At 41.9% G+C, this 18,904-nt stretch overlaps 1 protein-coding gene across 8 annotated transcripts in view; it reads right to left on the bottom strand.

The window, feature by feature from the left end:
• The window catches only part of TTLL5 (tubulin tyrosine ligase like 5), a 333,039-nt gene that overhangs the window by 26,863 nt on the left and 287,272 nt on the right, over positions 1–18,904 (bottom strand). For 4 of the 8 annotated variants that reach the window (XM_049898661.1, XM_049898664.1, XM_049898663.1 and 1 more), the window contains 2 exons: positions 18,524–18,606; positions 14,648–15,250 (listed from right to left, as the gene is read on the bottom strand). In XM_049898661.1, the coding sequence (XP_049754618.1) occupies positions 15,129–15,250; positions 18,524–18,606 (205 nt within the window). In that variant the 3' untranslated portion in view covers positions 14,648–15,128. Of the gene's footprint in view, positions 1–14,646; positions 15,251–18,523; positions 18,607–18,904 lie in introns of those variants that run through there. The other 4 variants (XM_049898665.1, XM_049898667.1, XM_049898666.1 and 1 more) reach the window with 3 other exon arrangements.

Below are 18,904 nucleotides of genomic sequence, written 5' to 3'. Positions count from 1 at the left end.
AGATGAGAGCCAATGCTTTACGGACAGTGCAGCAGAAAGAGAGGAGCCTGGCTTCTCACTTATGTCCCTGAAGAGCTGCACTAGTCCTAGGGTTCTCTAGGCTTTCTGACATGTGAGAAAAATGCATCTCTTATTAATGAAAGCTGCTGATCTTTTGAGTATCTGCTCCCTGCAGAGAAGGCTCTCCTAACTAGTCTACCTTCAGCTCTACTGCTGTGGAGGTCGCCAGCTCCCTGCTTCATTCCTACTCAAGTTCCTTCTGCCAGTGAAACAGCTGCCCCTTCAGAAGAGTTTCAGGAAGTGTGGGAAAGATTACCACTCTTCTTCCCTGCCCCAATCCATGAAGTGGAGGCAGAAGGCCCACCTTATTCCTTATCTTCCACCTTCCCAGGTCTGGCTCTATCCAAAGAGGTAAAGTTAAATAGTTGGATGAAAGGAAAGCCAGCCTAAACCACATATGCCCCTATACTGCCAGGAATTCCGACTAGTGAGGGATTAGAGATAATATCCAGACACTGGAGCAGGGTTAAGGCTCAAGGGCCTGATCGCCAGCCACTTAGCTCCATTAGGAATAGAATGCTGATTGAATGAAATCACCCAGAGTGGACCAGAGTTTTGATATGAAGAGGCAGTTCTGCATGTTCTGGAATAAAGCTGCCTGGGTTTGAATTTCAAATCCACCATTGACTGTGACTTGAATAAGTTACTTTTCTGTGCCTTAGTTTCCTCTTAGGAAAAAAAGGGATAATAGAAATACCTACTTTTGTAAGACTGAAGAGGATAAAATGTGATAACATTTGATGCTTAGCATAGTCCCTTGAAACCCTGGTGGCGTAGTGGTTAAGTGCTACAGCTGCTAACCAAGAGGTCGGCAGTTCGAATCCACCAGGCGCTCCTTGGAAACTCTATCGGGCAGTTCTACTCTGTCCTGTAGGGTCATTGAGTCAGAATCGACTCAACAGCAGTCGTTAGTGGGCAGCATAGTCCCTGGCACATAACAAGTGCTGAATAAAATGACAGCTGCTGTTGTCATTATTATTGTTATTACAGTGGTTAAGAGCAAGGGCTTTGAGGTCAAATCTGGGTTCAAAATCCAGCTTCACTACCTGTCCATTATATGAACTTGGGCTACGTCCAGATCTCTGTGCAACTTAATTTCCCTGCTCTAACTCAATCACAAATATGTATGACATGCCTACTCTGTGCAAGGTTCCGTGCTTGACCCTGGGCAGCTAAAGGTGAATAAAAGACACAGTCTCCGCCCTCATGGAACTTAGAGTCTAGGGAGGGAGACAGACACAAATGTAAAATCACAAGGAGGTGTAACAAGTGTTACAAAAGATATCTATGCAGGTCTCTGTAAATAGGGAGTATGCCGTAATCAGAGAGGTCAGAAGAAGAGTCACCGAGAAAATGCACTTGAGTGTGAGGGAAGAGCGTTCCAGGTGGAACAGCATCTGCAAAGGCTCTGTGGACCAAAGAACACAGGGAATAATAAGAAAAGGCTAGGATGGTTAGTGTGGCTAAGAATGGAGGGGGGGTAGTGCAAGGTCAGGATGGAGCAGTAGGCAGGGTCAGACCACATAAGACCTTTGTGAAAGAGCACTCTAAAACTGAGGTGCTTGACATAACTAACATGGCTGACACAGGTCTGAATCAGACTCCGTTCTGTCATAGGCTTCTGCTTTTTAGAGTATGTGATCCATGCTCACACACTTGACCAAGATAACGTATCCTGCAACATTCTGAGGTGACCCAAGTAGAACATGGCAGGAAACGGAAGAAACCAGCTCCGAAATGCGGGAGACTATGGCTAAACTTGAATATTCCAGGCAAAAGAAATTCTTGATAAATGAGCCTTAGGAGAACATGCTGAATGTAAACTAATCAAATGAACCCCATATTCATCCCAATTCTGTACAACGTTCTGCAAGATTGAGCACAAAAGATGTACCTTTATGCTTCCTCTTCAAAACGCCATTTTGGTTCTTCCTGATTTGCAAATCTTTGAATCTGAATAAAACTCTTATTTTACAGAAACTGTTTCATTTTTAACAATTACTTGGTGTCAAAAGTGGGATCAAAGCAACCAGCCTATGGCCTTGAAGCCCCAGTCAGATACCGATGAAGGATCCCATTGGGCCCTTTTAGTCTCTCCATCTCCGTGAGAATTTTTGGAGGCTGTTCGGTCAGTCCTCTTGGATCTTGAGCTCCATCTTGTTACACTGCAGCTCAGCTCTGTTTCGTTCAGATTTTCGTTTCTGCCTGCAGACATTTGTCGCTTTTTGCGTTGTCATGGGTTCTGCAGAATCTAAGCCTGCAGATTTTCCTAGCGGATTTCCTGCTTGTTACATGTCCAAGACTTACAGGTCTCGGTCATGCTTACATTTAGAACTCTGGCAGGCCTTGACCAAAGACAGTTTGTCTAACCAGGAGCCACTTTTGGGTTCGTTTGAATTAGAAAAATTGGTATAGCCGAGATCTAAATTACAGAAATGCAGAATTAAACAAAAGGTTTGGGATGTTTATTTGGATTGGCATTTAGAAGCTTCTAAATGTGTCAATGATTCTAAATTGGTTTCTTTACAAGACATGGTATCCAAATTAACCAAGATTAGTAAGTCTCTTAAGGAGGAAACACACAAAACAGTCCATGAGTCCACTCCTGATGCTTCTGCTCTTCCTCTATCTATGTACCCAACTCTCCCTGTGTATCCTGGAAAGGATCCTGGTCTGTCTGAAATGCTGTTTGCAAATGATGGCCTGCCTCTTGACCCTAAACCTCCTCTAGAGTCTCAGATGCCCTTTAAGGTCAAATAAGTTGAAGGGCAAGAGAACAAACCCCCTGTAATTACTTTCTCTCCCTGATATAAAGCTGAGTTAAAAGCAATAGCTGATGGGTTTCCCAAGCCCTTTGAGGACCCTCAAAAATTTAAAGAGGAATTTTGCATTTTAATTCAGTTTTACCAACCTGGTCTGGCTGATCTGGGTCAGTTAATCCATATGCTGGTTGGACCAGAAGAAGCACAAAATAGAATTTTTATGTCACTTAGACCCACCCCAGGACATTGGAGGAAACAGAAGGAATCAGCTCTGGAATGCAGGAAAGTGTAGCCATGGTTGAATACCCCAGGCAACAGAAATTCTTGATAAATGAGTCTTAGGGGAGCATGTTGAATGTCAGCCAAACAAATGTACCCCTGTACTCTTCCCAACTCTGTACAAAGTTCTGCAAAATTGAGTATAAAAGATGTATGCTTATGCTCCCTTTTTGGAATGCCATTTTGAACTCTCATTTTGGTGCTTCCCAATTTGCAAATCTTTAAATCTGAATAAAATTCTTATTTTATAGAAACTGTTTTGTTTTTAATGCTTTTTATCTAGTTTTGTCTTTGCCCAAAGAGCAACAGGAAGCTATTGAAGGGTTTCAAATGGTATGTATGTGTGTAGGTGAGACACTGACTGTTTGCATTTTTAAAAGATTATAGCCATATGGATAATGGAAAGGAAGAAGACCAGAGATGGTAAGTGCCGATGCATTAAGAAACTAGTGCAGTAGGTTCAAGTCAGAATGTTTGGTGACTTGAGCTTGAATTCTTGCAAATAGGGAAATATACCCCAGGTTTCGAACTAGGGAGTTTAAGTCAATGATTATGAGTTTTTGGGTCATCCTGAGCATCTTCCCCCAAAATGCACAAATGTAGCACATCTGATCATCTGATATTCTGTATACAGTCGGGGGACTCACAGATCAAGAGATGCCATGACCATAGGCCATAGCTATTAGGTCAAACTACCTGCATAAGACAGGAAAGCTTGAAAAACTCTTAGAAAGTCTTGGAATGTATCTTGACCCCTTTGTTTTATAGGGACCTCTGGCCTGAAGGTTATACTCTGCTTGTCAGACCTTCCTTCTCTGTTTTCTTATCCTCTTATCTCCACATCCAATATCCTAGTTTTTCTAGCCCCAGGAACAGGGCTGCCTGCTGATTAACAAATAGTCTTTGTTCCATTCACCCATCAGATCTTTATAAAAAAATTCACCTCTTTTCCCATTCTTGTAATTGTTTCAAGGAGAAAGTAGATGGAAACATGAGTAAGGAATGGTCTCAGGACTATTTATACCTGGAACCTACGATGGATTTCTCCAACAACAAAAAATGTTGTTTCCCCAGCATTCCCCAGAAGAATGGATTTCCACAACAATAAAGCAAAGATGAGATTTCTAGGCTGAAATATACTATTCATTTAGCCCAATACATCGTCACTAACAATTTAGGGGGGCATCAACAATGTTTCCTAAGAGTCTTGTGTTACTGTTGTTGTTGGTTGCCATGAAGTTGATTCCTACTCATGGTGACCCCATGTGTGCAGAACAGAACTGTTCCATAGGGTTTTTAAGGCTATGACCTTTTGGAAGGAGATCGTCTGGCCTGTCTTCTGAGGCACCTCTGATGGGGTATGGAACATCAACCTTTTGGCTAGTAGTTGAGCGCTTACCGTTTGCACTGCCCAGGGACTCCCATAACCCAGGATTATTTAAGACTGGTATTAGTCTTAGAACTCTTTTTTACTGGTCTACAATGAAACAAGTTCAGAAATTGAAAGTAGTCATTAAAAACTTTTTTAGCAAATTGCCAGCAATTTTATGTCTGTTGAATCTAATAATAATAAATAAATTTGCACTTGTATGATAGATACCTTTTTTGGGGGGGGTTGGTTTTTCTAGTAACTTATTTTTATCATAATTTACAAAAGTATTAGGCCATGAGGATTGGAAAGTAAAATAACCAATCCTTCATGACATTGCTGCAGCCAGCTGAAAGTTTCCTGATTCTTTCCTTACTGATGTGAGTGACAAAATGGAAACTTTATTCACGAATGCCTCTACACAGGACTGAAAATGACCCTGAAAGGACTAGGGGCTGTTGAAACCTGAGTTTTGGTTCTGAATTTTTGCTGTAATGATACATAGTACAGAATCCCCCTTCAGGAATGAAGGACATCTTCCTCCCCCCATCCCAATTGCTGCTAGGGTCAGCCCTCAGCTCTCACCCCTATTTGGGAGTTGCCACATTGCCCAAGGGCATGTCCTCTTCCCAGGCAGCCCATATTCAATGATGGATCAACACAGGGTATAATAAAAGCTATATTCTAGCCCTCTCCCAAAACCCACAACTCTGAAAGGCTATCCCAGTTTTATAGGTTCCTGTGGGGTCAACTGAGACCATCGTTAAGACTGTATCAGAGCCCAATTTCTCCTCCTGTCCAATCTTGTTTTCTTTCCTTCCCTTCCAAAGGTGTTGATCTCAAGAGTACTCCTTAATAAAATTCCTACACACTGACATCCGTCTCAGAGTCTGCTTCCTAGGGAACCTAGCTTTTGATATTATTTAACAATAATATGACCTCAAGGGTCATAATGAGAACTAACAAAATCATGTGCTTTGAATGATGATACCATAGTAAGAAATACCATTTACTGAGTACCCACCATGTGCCAAACATGGTACTAGGTACATTAATACACAATCTGTAATCTTCACATCAAACCTACAAGATTGGTATTTTTATGCTTATTGTACATATGAGGAAACTGAAGCTCAAAGAAGTTGCCAACAGGGAAGCGATGGTGCTCAGACAGGCCAGTATGATTTCAGAGCCTACACTCTTTCCACTTTGCATCCTGCAAGTCTTACAAAAGTTAGGTACTGTTACTGATGATGACAAAGGCAATGCTATATGACACCAAACTTGAAGCAAGAATAAGTAGGGAAGGTAAGAGGTAAGGGTTGAGAAAACTTATGGTTTGCCATTTATTTATGTACAAATAAATAGAAACTATAGCATACGGCTCATTAGAACCACGATGATAAATTTTACATTACACTCAACACTAACTAGACCTCTAGTATTAGAGTATGGTGTCCAGAGTTCCAGCCATTATACAATTTAAGAGAAGCCTAAAGAGCTCAAGGAAAGTTCAGAAGAAAATAAAAAAGACAGTTCAGTTGTCAGAAGCAAAATCTGATCCGTGTGGTAATGTTAAAGAGCTCTAATTAGTTGGTATAGAGAAGAAAAAGCTGATGGATAGTTATTCAAATAAACTAAACTTCATTTTAACTTTGTTCCCCTCTTACTTCAGCAATCAAATTCCCTTGGATGTGGTCTAAAATTGAACAGTTTTATGCTGAATTCTGCACAAAAAGGTTACAAATGCATATCAAGGTTGTTATCTGAAGGGAGATGACCAGTCATTCTTCATCTTATAGGAAGTAACTTTATATAACAGTGCAAGAAAGAGGTTAGAAGTACTAGGTAATTTACAAGGAAAATTATTCTGATTTTGAAGATTGTGCAGTAATAAAATGTACTATTTATAAAATCTTCATTAGGAGACTTCATCTTCTGAGGTCAGGCACTTTACTTGAATGCAGAAGAATAGATGGAACAGATTGATCATTTTCCAGGAAAACTTTATGCGTCTATGTATTCTCTTATTTAGGGACTGCTTGGGCAATTAACTACTAACCAATCAATCGTTCAAACCATTAACAGTCACTAAATATTTACAAGGTAATGAAGTATTCTGGGTATTGTTAGGGATGCAAGAAACATACAGAATGTAATCTTGCCCTCAGGAGTTTACAGTCTTATTGAAGAAACAATTCACCAAAGTAGTAAACAGTGATAAAAGAAGACAAAACATAATAAAATACTACCTTTGTGATATAAAGTAAGTGCTTTAGGGATTTAAAAAATAGTAAAATAAATGGGATTACACAAGTAAGGATTACTGGAGGTGATAAAATTTAACTGGACCTTTGAACAGAGGATGGATTTGCGTATATGGACAGGTATTCCAAATGTCAGCAACATAATAAACAAAGGCAGAAATATGAAAGTCCACTCATTCATTTAGTCAATCAGTGTTACTTAAGTTCCTCCTAGGTGTTGGGCACTGTGTTAGGTCCTGGGGCTTGAGTTAATCTGGACCTGATCCTTGCCCTGAGGAATTACAATTCAACAGGGAACAGTAAAATGATCCACAAAGCGACCCTATGCACAACAGAACGAAATAGCGACCCTCTGCACAATGGAATGAAACAATTCCCCGTCTTGCACCATCCTCACAAACCTTGTTATGTTTGAGCCTGGTCCTGTGCCATCCTCACAATCTTTGCTATGCTCTAGCCCATCGTTGCAGCCACTGAGTCAATCCATCTCGTTGAGGGTCTTCCTCTTTTTCACTGGCCCTCTACTTTATCCAGCATGATGTCCTTCTCCCTTCTGATAACATGTCCAAAGTATGTGAGATGTAGTCTTGTCATCCTTGCTTTTAAGGAACATTCTGGTTGTACTTCTTCCAAGGCAGATTTGTTCATTCCTTCGGCAGTCCATGCTATACATTCAATATTCTTCGTCAACACCACAACTCAAAGGCATCAATTCTTCTTTGGTCTTCCTTATTCATCGTCCAGCTTTTACATGCATATGAAGCGACTGAAAACACCACAGCTTGGGTCAGGTGCACCTTAGTCCTTAAGGTGACATCTTTGTTTTTCAACACTTTAAAGAGGTCCTTTGAAGCAGATTTGCCCAATGCAATGCGTCTTTTGATTTCTTCGCTGCTGCTTCCGTGGGTGTTGACTGTGTATCCAAATAAAATGAAATCCTCGACAACCTCAATCTTTTCTCCGTTTATTATGATGTTGCTCATTGGTCCAGTTGTGAGGATTTTGTTTTCTTTATGTTGAGGTGCAATCCATACTGAAGGCTGTGGTCTTCGATCTTCATTAGTAAGTACTTCAAGTCCTCTTCACTTTCAGCAAGCCAGGTTGTGTCATTTACATATTGTAGGTTGTTAATGAGTCTTCCACCGATCCTAATGCCCCATTCTTCTTCATATAGTCCAGCTTCTTGGATTATTTGCTCAGCATCAGACTGAATAGGTATGGTGAAAGGATAAAATCCTGACATACACCTTTCTGGACTTTAAACTATGTGCTATCCCCTCATTCTGTTTGAACAACTGCCTCTTGATCCATGTACAGATTCCTCATGAGTACAATGAAATGTTCTGGAATTTCCATTCTTTGCAATGTTATCCATAATTTGTTATGATCCAGACAGTTGAATGCCTTTGCATAGTCAATAAAACATAGGTAAACATCTTTCTGGTATTCTGTGCTTTCAGCCAGGATCCATCTAACATCAGCAATGATATCCCTGGTTCCATGTCCTCTTCTAAATACAGTTTCAATTTCTGGCAGTTCCCTGTCGATATACTGCTGCAGCTGCTTTTGAATGATCTTTGGCAAAATTTTGCTTGCATGTGATATTAATGACATTGTTCAATAATTTCCACATTTGCAAACTGTGTACGTACGTAAAGAGAGAACAAACACACTGTATGATGAGGTGAGAACACTGCTTAGCTTCCACCTGCTTTCCAAAGCATATAGATACCTTTTCAACAAGTGATATAGAAAACCAGGTATCAGGACACTTTCCTAAAGACACAACTAGCTCTTATCAAGCACTCAATTGAGAGAAGTTATATTGAGGATTGTCTCAGACACATGCAATCCATCTAGTCTCTACATAACAGTAAAGGGTACTTGGATTATGTTGGACCATGAAGAAACTTAGTATCTGTTTTGCCCCTCATAGAACTGTCTACATGGAGTTTCACTGTAATGTTTTGCCTTCATGTAGGTCATGCCGAAAACACTCCATGTGAAGTGCATGCTGTGTTAGTTTGTTGAGGGCACTGTCTACTCCTTCATTCGGTGTGTTTTATATAAAGTGTGTAAAGTAAGAGCTAAGAATAAACTTTATTTTCCTACAGAGTGTTTCTTCCTTTTTGATAGTGAGAGCTATATACAACTTATTGTGTTTCCCTTTTTGTCTCGGATGTTAAAGACTCAGAATCAAATTTAATTTCAATTACAAGTAATTTTATTTGGCCTTACACTTGAAAAATTTGAACATCTTGTTCTCCAGTCTTGATATCCCCTTTTATTTTACTGTATGTGGTTTTATATTTTAAGACCCCCTCTGGGAGATGAAAAGTCCATGCTGCACCTGCCTAGCCACAATCCCATCTGAAGCAAATGGCCAGAAATGCCTAAGTTGGCAGCTTTGTGTCACAGAATCATACTACACTACTTCCAGGCTGCTGTCTGTCTTGAAGGCAGCAGCCTCCTACATTTAGGCCAGCCAAGGCCTGTGCGACAGAGCTCTGACCATCAATGACACTTCACCGGATGCATGAATGGAAAATAGTCTGATTCTGCCTTTTGAAAGATGAGTACAACAAGCAGAGAGCGAAACAATCACACAGAGAAAGATCAAGTCATGAGTATGGCAGAGCTGTTAGACTGGAGAACAGTGGAAGCCAGCTGCTGAGGAGACAATAGATGTCTTTGTCACAGTGACTGTGGTGCATTGAATTAGTTAATATGGCCCTTCTAGTACCGTCGAGTCATAGTCTTTGTAATTATGACTGAGTGAAGACTATGCAAACGAGGTGCTTGTGGCCCACTAAGGGGATTGGAGAGCTTGCTAATAACGTAAATAAGGTGCAGGGCACCTTTGTGGGGGTGGGATCATGCAAATAAGGGGACTGGTCTGTTCTGCCATTCTGCTAGGCTTAAAAAAGCAGTCAATCCCAGAGCTGGGGGTGGGGGAGAATCTACTACCACCAAAAAAGAAGACCTAGGAGTGGAGTGCATCCACTGGATATGTGATCCCTGTGCTGAGACCTCCTAGACCCAAGAGACAGAGAGAGAGAGAACTGTAACACTCGAGATAGTGAGAGATGGCAAGAAGCAGCAGCAGAGAAATGGCAGGAGCAGAGGCAGCTGAACTAGAAGACTGGCAGTAGATGGCGCGGTGGGCTTCCTGGCCCACAGAGAAAGGCCGTTACAGTGGGTGTGCCAGTCACAAAGCAAGAGAGGTGAGTGCCTTCGGGCAGAAGGCTTCCTGGCAAAGTAGGGTGCCTCTGGGCACTTGAGGGGGGAGCTATGCTCATCGACCCAAGGAAAAAGACCGCTGAGTGCCTTTGGGCTGAAGCTTACTGGCAGAGTGGGGTGTCTCTGGGCAGAGCTGAAAGAGCTTTGTAACACTTGCCTGGGCAAGACAGAGGTCAAGGGGCTAGAGAGAGGAGCGCCTGTAGACATGGCTGAGAAGAGGCTGGACTGACTGAAGAACTGTATCCCGAGCGTTTCTGAACCTAACCTAATCTGTTACTTGCTTAATAAACCCCGTAACTGTGAGTATTGTCTGTGAGTTTCTGTGCCCGTTGCAGCAAATTATAGAACACAGCAGAGAAGTAGAGAGTGCCGTGGTTGGTGTCAGAATTGGTAAAAAAAAAAAAAAAAAAAGATGGAGGGTGGGGGCATATCTGGCCTCCTCCTCACAGGAATCAGCTTTGGGCTGTTGATCTTGACTGTCCTTTCCCCCTAGTGAAGTAGGAGGAGGTCAGATCCACTACCACACTATTTTTACCGTGATGGACTAAAAGAATTGCTGTTTAGCCATTGAATTTGCTAATTATCACCTAAAATGTAATTTTTCATGAAGTCTTGCTCTTGAGACTCTCTCTTCTCTGTGTTTATAGTAGAATAAATTTCCTTAACAGAGGTCAACTGAAAGTGTCTTCTTGATCATTAAAGGACTACTCTGGACAACTCAAATCATCTGCACAAAGACACATCACAACAATTTATATTGGAGAACAGCAAAAAGTGTTAGACAAGGATGAATAAATATCAAATAGAAGGCCCAAGAAGAGTCTATTTCTTTAAAAAGTGTTGTAGTTTCAGAAATACCATATTCTAGTATCTAATTTAACAGCCACCAACAATTCATCACTTAACAAAATCTGTAGCTCAGTCATAATAAAATAAAAAAACCTTTGTCAAGTTCCAAAATATCTTCATTTGGGTTTGTCAAATGTTTTAATTTCCCTGGAAAGCAAATCAGAGGTGAATGGAAGGGGTGAAAAGACACAAAATCACTTTTAAGTTCAACAGGTATGAAAAGAGAGTGATTCCTCCACCTACTAACAAATGATACTAACACAGCGACTTCTAGTCAGCTGACATTCTCCTTCAGCTGATCATTTTATAAAGCATGTTAGCTTCCTAACTTATACCCCCCCTTATTGGCCTTCCATACATGCTGTGTTTTATCGATATAGCTAAAGGGCCATTCCACACATTCTAGTTGTTACTCTCTGGTATCAGATAATGTGATAACCTGGATTCAAGTTTCAAGAGAAGAGAGCCCCTTTATATTTATGGTGCTAACTGGAAATAGTTGCATGTTTGAAAAGTGAGAAGAAAAAAGTAAAAAAAAGACTATTGTTTTACTTTTACTAATGATGTTCTTGAATCATTCTGAGCAGTTAGGAGGATGGGATTCTTCTGCTTTATAATCATAATTTAGAAGAATAAAGGATGAATATCAATGCTAATCACGCCAACAGGGCAACATACTTCAAATCATCATTCTCTAAGCCCTGCAGTCACACACCTACACTCTTTGGGGCCCAGTTCAAACTCTACAGATCGGGCAAGAAGAGTTGTAAATTTTTCCACGTGCAAATCTTACTTTTTCCAAAAGTAGGCATGGCTTAGCATGCTGTTCATTTTCTTTCTTTAGAACTTTTAGGAGCAATTATGTCCTGAGGATATAAAGATGGTAAAGCAAAGGTAAGTGAGTGTACAACAAGCATCCCATTGAAAGGAGCAGCAAGATGTGTGCGTTCACAGGATGGAAAACCACAGAACAAAGACTGATAACCTGTAATGATAAACACAAAGATGGACAGAGTAAGGCAAAATCATAGTGGTTATTTGCCCAGTTGAAAACTACAAGAACAGACAGGATATTCTTCCATGCGAGGTAACTGGATGTTGCTATGGCAGCACAACTGCGCTATAAGGTGCAGCGGCAGGCACAGCTCTGACAGCCCAGGTTGCCAGGTGGTTTTTCCAGAAGGTGTGTGTACTTCTGTAACGTAAGTGTAATTTGAGAACGGGGCCACTGTGCTGCCCGTGTCTCTTTATAACAACGTAGTAATTGTTAACAACTGAAGCATCATCACTCCTCCCTTGGGACTTTGCCAGCTCAAGGAGAGACAGTATCAATTTTCAGATGTTATCTTTCTAAGCAGCTCATTTCAGAAGTAGAGCTCCCTAGTTTTCTTAAAGCAAATGAACCCCCTTTGGGTGCATTCTTAGAAGTAACTTCTCCTCTCCTTCCCCCAAACTAAACGCCAGGTTGTCTCCTCCCCCAGCTCCAACCAGGTGGTTCAACTACACTTGAGTTTTGTTTCCAAATGTAGAAATAGTTACTAAATGAGATGAGAGAGAGGCCTCGGGACAGGAAAGCATGAAATTGCAATGGCTGACAGCCAGGCTACTTTGCCATGCTGAAGGATCCACATCCTTCTTGTGTGGCTGCAGCCAGATTTAGGTGAGCGAAACACAGACTGCAAAAACATCATCTATGTAACACAGTCTATAATGAAGTAAGTGCTATGAGCAGCTGCTCAGAACTGCTCCCAGAACTTAGAGTTGCTTAGAACAATTAGATGACAGAAACGTAACTGATGAAAAATTTTCCCGGTTCCTTATATTACAAATTTAAAATATTCTTATTTTTCCTATTGATGTTTGTATTTAAATGGGACACTGGTGACCCACCTAGGGGGGCTCAGGCAGGCTTTAGTCACTCCCTAAACTCCCTCCATTTTTTAATAAGGACAATTGGTATTTTTTCCATCTTACATAAAAGGCTATGTAAACATACTTCAGGTCCTCTAATCTAACCTGGCTGCTTCCCTAATTCCATATATGAAGAGATTCTAGGGCTGTCACAGCTGCTGATGACACTTGTTTGTGGTTTTGGTTGAAGGCAGGGCTTCAAACCGGTTAGAACAGGCTCAGTCATGGCTGATGAAGTGAAATCAGAACAGACACAAATTTTTAAAATTTGGGTGAAGCAGAATGATAACTCGAACAGGAAAAATTACAGGTTGAAGCCCTGGAAAGGGAGACTCGGAAGAGGTATAGTGAGATGTTTTAGGAGCCTGATGCGGGAGACTGGATAATCGCCAGGACTGTGGAGAGTGACATGCATTCAAAGTGGCAAGGTTGGCTGCCATCTTTGAGCAGGGCAGTGTTGTTTCCGACACTGCTGGTCAAGAGATTTGGTTGCTATGCAATGCACACGCTGCCCTTGTTTTCTAAGAGGGAGATTTTCTAGGAGGGCCTCGACCTGTAGTATTTCCCATTCCGGTTATCATTCTGCTTCATCCACGTTTTAAAAATTCAGGTCTGTTCGAGTTTCACTTTGTTGGCCACGGTTGAATGGAGCAGAACCAGTTCAAAGCCCTGGATGAAGGGGCCATGGCCCAAGCAACGATTCTGTCCACACTGCCTTCACAAGAAGAAACCACACATCCAGCTGATGGGCTGTGGACTCTGAGATTCTGCCTCCTCACTTTGTAAACTACCTAATTCCCCAGCTGAAGGAGAGGCAGCCCATGCCATCTACCACATGCCTGGTTGCTGGGCCTCCTCTGAAGCTTCCCAGCAGCTATGCTGTGGCATGGGAGGCTGGACTTCTGAGGCTCTCTGACCCATTCCATTTTCTGAGTCCATCACCTCAGCTAATTACAAACCACAGCATCACCCATCCCTAGCCTATGTACAACTCAGTAGGGCTGTGTTTGTAATAGAGGAGATTTAAATATTGAGAGATGGGCTCTTTCCCAAGGTTTCTTTACTGAGGACCCTATTTTGCCATGTAATGTTCAGTGTGGAATGTAAGGGACACTAATGAAATAGGTTCATGGAAAGTGATATTACAACTGTGGCAGGTCCAAGTCTCACAGTCCTGGAAGTGGATGGACATTAGTACTCCTTGGCAGGCCATCAGTTTGGTTTGGAGTTGATGTCACATTCATTTGTCTGGCTGCCAGTCTCCTGAAGGAAATACTGACCTTCTTGCTTTAGTTTTTTATTTTCTATTCGTTGTTCATCACTCGACAGGCTGCTTAGTATCAGAATTAAAGGCCCGTTGACTAAGTATTGACAGTAGAGCCCTGGCTGTATTCAGTTTCTCTGGTACATTTTGGTAGATGACCAAGCCATGGATTTGGTGTTCCCTTCTCTCTTCTTATTCCTTTCTGGAAAGAGCTTAGATGGGCTGGGGAAGGATATTTGAAGTATTCTAATCCAATGTAAATGAATCCTGTGGTGGGTAAATAATTTTCCTCTCTCCTTTGCTCTCCTGGGGTATTTTGATGAATAATGCCTCTCAAATAAGTTTATAAATACTCCCCGAGAGGTAAGAAGAGTATTAAGCTCATTGCAGGTGTGCTTTAGTGTGGGGGGCAGAGCAAAGAGGAAAGAAATTCTCAAAGCCTTGAGGTTTCACAGAATTTTCTGGAAAGTTTTGAAGGCCACAGCTTAGAACAAAATGCTGGTGAAGTATGTATACAGCCTCATAAGATCAAGGTAGTCCATTTCTTCAATGTATTGGACGGGTGGTTAGACACCAATTATAGCATGTTTATTTAAAAAAACAACAAAAAGCATAATTAATCCATCAACTTCACCAAAAAATTAAAAAAAAAAAATTTTATTCCCTATCTGCCTCCCATTATCTTAAAGTCCAGTTCACAAACTACCTATGTACTGTAAAAGCCTTCTTCAATAAATATTCAGTCTTTTTGGACTCTACTGCAACTTGACCTTTAAATATCACGCTTTCCAATATATTCTGTTACAATGTACTTGTGATCAGTCCATCATGGTTCGAGTTTTTCTTTGATTTCCCTCAAAGTTCCCATATTTTTCAACAAAAGTCTCTAATAATTGTAGGGAAATTTCTTACTGCTGCAGTGCCACCTACTGGTAGGACCTTCAGAAACCGGCTAGTTGCAGCTCAACTTTGACCCAGAATGTTTTGGAGAGTCTTTCTGACCTTTGGTTTTATGAAGTCCCAACTTCATTGTTATTTTGATCACTTTTCTTGATAGTGATTAAGGCTATTGCTGTAGGCTAAAGTCGGCAAGTAATAAAGAAAATATACGCCCTTATTCTGTTACCTTATATTGGCCCTGACTTCACCGACTTTGATTTTCTCTGTCCTATAACTGTAGCAAGGGCTCCAGATTGTGTGGGCAAGGGTTTGGATCTGGCGAAAATAACTTGGGGAGCTTCCACAGATCCTGAAAAATGGAAAAAAAAATCCCTACTTAACACTATATTTAATCTTGGCCAAAAGGACAAGAGGTAGAACCCTAAAACTAGGTTACGAGGGTCTTCTTTCTCCCAGGTGCTGCCACCCTCGCTTCCTGCCAAACACCAGATCATGCTCTCTTTTGCTTTCCAACAGGTTAAGAGTGGGTAGGCCACTCAAATTCTTATGCCTCCAGCCCCCGGGAGAGAAGAAGGTTTTGGGAAGAGCAAAGGGCATGGCAATTCCACTAGCACAAGTATCTCAACAGCTGCATTTGTTTATTTTCAATCAATTAAACTCCAGGTCCGCTCAGGAGCGCCAACAATTATATATAATGCATGGTGAAAAGAACAAGGGTCTGGTAGTGGAAACTAGGTCATTCTGCTGAGAGCTGCCAGGCAAATGATTGCACTGTAATATTAAAGTGACTTCCACATCCTCAGGGTTTAAGCTCCACTGGTTTTACTTTATACTGATGGAAGTTTCTTGTTGTCTCTCTGAGAGACAATGAAGTGGGCAGGCAGATTCACAAGGCTGTGCCCATCCCCATACAAAGAGCACCAATGCTGAAATGCATTTTACCCAGGGCCTGAAACAATACACATTTGGTAAGTCCTTGCTTCTCATTTCTTTTAATCAAGTCCATCGTTGATTTTCAAAAGGTGATAGGGTCCCTTCCACCCTATAGAACAATAAAAGCTTTTTTTAAAAAAAAAAAAAGGGCAGGGGGTTTGAGTTCTAAGACAGTTGAAAGGCTTAGGCAGAGGCTAAGGATGGACAGTTGTGGGCTTCTGACTCCTACAATAATGGTAGTTTACACAATCAAATAAGCACGAGAGAAATGTCAGTTATCTAATGTGTTGCTCTCCTGCTATTTTAGTTCACCATCACCACTTCAGAACTCAAGAAGAACACCATGGTATTAAAGTAGGAAGGCCGATGGCACTGGCTTTGAGCCAAAGGCCTCCACCCTAGCATCCTCCTCAAATTTCCAAATTTGCTGACTCTATGTCTTCCCTTCCATAGCAAACTCAGAATATAGAGCCTGAGGTAAGGAAGTCGAGGAAAAGGAACATTCATTTCTAGACGTTCCACTAGGAACTTTCACATTTACTGTCTCTTTTAACACTCATAATAGAATGGATGGCCCCAACCCACCATCAGCGGGAATGGATTCAGTTGTTTTTCAGCAGTGCCTTGGGCTAAACCACTCACTATCTTATTCAGACTGTGGGAGGAACAAAGGCACACAGCTTTAAAGCCTGGCTGGACAGACTTAGGGGACTGACTGGTTAAGAGGCCAGGGAGTAGACATTTGCTGTTCTCATGGACTCATTAATGCCACATTTAACCAACTGAATTAACCAGACCAGGTGGGCAAATTACCTTTCAAAGTCAGTTTAGGGATTCCCGTCTAAGCACAAACTTCCTTTGTCTCAGGTAGATGAGTAAACCTTTCAACTTACTATGGGGGCTCTTCCTTCTAGTAGGTTTAAAGAAAATGTTGCTATTCACAACCTAACCTCCTTTTTATAAGACACCCTTCTGAATCCCTAGGATAACTCCTCTAACTCTACTTGGAATACAGAAAAACACACGATTTGCAGTTGAAACACTGGAGTGCCAAGTAGTTAGTTACTTCCCAGTCATGTAAGTAACTGTAACAGAGTTAGCTGCTATTACGCTGTTAAGGTAAAATGTTTATTTTTAAGTATGGAAAATGCCTGAACCTTCTCATGTCATGTTCATCAGTTTTTCTTTAAGGATCAGGAATACCAGAAAAGTCACAGAGTAGAAACAAATTCAAGGGAGTCTAGAGGCCCAGATTCATTTGGTGACAACAGCAGTAAATAACATGCTACCTGAACGAGATGAGAAGAATAATCTCCTTGTTACCTTAAGGGAGAAACAGGGGGAAAAATGTAGATAATAGAAGCCAGGAAGAAGTACGACTTCTCCTTGCTCTGTGGTTTTATGCTGATACCAAATGCAGGATGACTGACTCCTCACCAACAGCCAGTAAATATTAACTCATGGTCAAGATGCGAGCAAGCTGTAACCCTGAAGACAATGAGAAACAGTGGCAGGAGAGGCCTGGCAGCAGAGACCTGACAGCAGGAGAGGTCGACGTGGGCTTCCCGGCTCATGGAGAAAGCTGAGTGCCTTTGGGGAGAGGCCTAGGGCCAGGGAGAGATGTGTCTGGGAGCACAGCTGGGAAGAGACTGTCCTGATAGAAGAGCTGTATCCGGAGCCTGAATTGTACTGTTACTTTCCTAATAAACCTCATAATTGTGAGTATTGTCTGTGAGTTCTGTGTGGCCATTTGCAATGAATTATTGAACCCAGCAGAGAAGTAGAGAGTGGTGTGCAAGGGACAGATGGTGTCAGAATTAATAGAGATGGTGGAGATAGGAGGCTTGTCTGGCCTCCCCCTCATGGGAGCCAGCCTTGCGCTGTTGGTCTTGGTTCTCCTTCCCCGCTGTGGGGTTGGAGGAGGTCAGACACTGCCCCCAAGCTGTTTTTACACCTACCCTGTAGCACACTCCCTCTCTTGACTTCTCTACCTCCTGGTGTCTATAAGTTCCCTGGCAGTGGGAACCATCTTGTTCACCCTGTAGATACCTCAGTGCCCAGCAGGCTCCTTTCTCCACAGTAGGAGCTCAATAATAAATATTTGTTAAATTGAATCTGAGTGACTTTCTTTCAACTTTCTGAAGACTAAGTAGTGTATTTTATGAATTATTACTCACAGCAAACTATCCCTGGACATTCTCAGATACCTGAACTGGGAGGCATTAGGCCCTTGGTGACTACCATGAAAACAGCACAAAAGGACTTAGGGTCTGTATCCATGATCACCTCCCGCAAGCCCCTCAACTTTCTGAGTATCAGTTTTCTCGTCTGAAAGACATGAAGGCCCGCCTCACGGGGTTGCTGTGAGGATTAAGTGAGAGATACTACACGTGGAAATACTACATAAACAGTGAAACACCAGTCAAACAGAGGGTATTTTTATTAAATGTTGCAAATCTGGTAGCGTTCTACCAGACTGGGAAATCTCATCTACTCCAAGTTTGCTTCAGAAAACCGTTCTATCCTAACCTGTCTCCATTTTAAAGAATGTAAGAAAAATACCCATTTGCCAATATTTCAAAAGCTTGGACACTTCATTCTTTGAACTGGAACTCTCTTCTGAGGCAGAAGAGAGAATGTGTCAAGCCCAGGCCCAGCACCCTCCCTGCTGTCCCTGGTGCCCACTAACCTGTGGAGCTGGTGATGGGCACAAAGGGTGCAGAGTTAAGGCTTCTCTGGAGTCCATTCAACTGCCCTTCTGCGGAGGAGGCTCTGAAACACAAAGGAGCATGGTTAGGCCTGAAGATGGCAAGGTGATGTCAAGTACATGCCCTCCAATGGCTTCGCATCATGCTCTTGGTGTTCCCTCCCATGTGGCTCGTTCCCTTGCTTCTTTCAAGCATTGGTACAAACGTCACCTTATGAGAGAGGGTTTCTCTTACCAACCCATCCCCTTGTTCTGAAGTGTTTTACATTTTGAATTTATTGTCCATCTCTGCCCACTGGAATGTAGCTTCAAGAAAGCATGGGCTCTGATCATGGTGATGTCTCCAGTGCCTAGAACCATGTC

Source organism: Elephas maximus, chromosome 10, assembly GCF_024166365.1.
Source record: "Elephas maximus indicus isolate mEleMax1 chromosome 10, mEleMax1 primary haplotype, whole genome shotgun sequence".
In the NCBI taxonomy this organism is placed as follows: Eukaryota; Metazoa; Chordata; class Mammalia; order Proboscidea; family Elephantidae; genus Elephas; species Elephas maximus.
The sequence above is the reverse complement of the archived record's forward strand: the minus strand, read 5'-3'. Positions and strand labels throughout refer to the sequence as shown.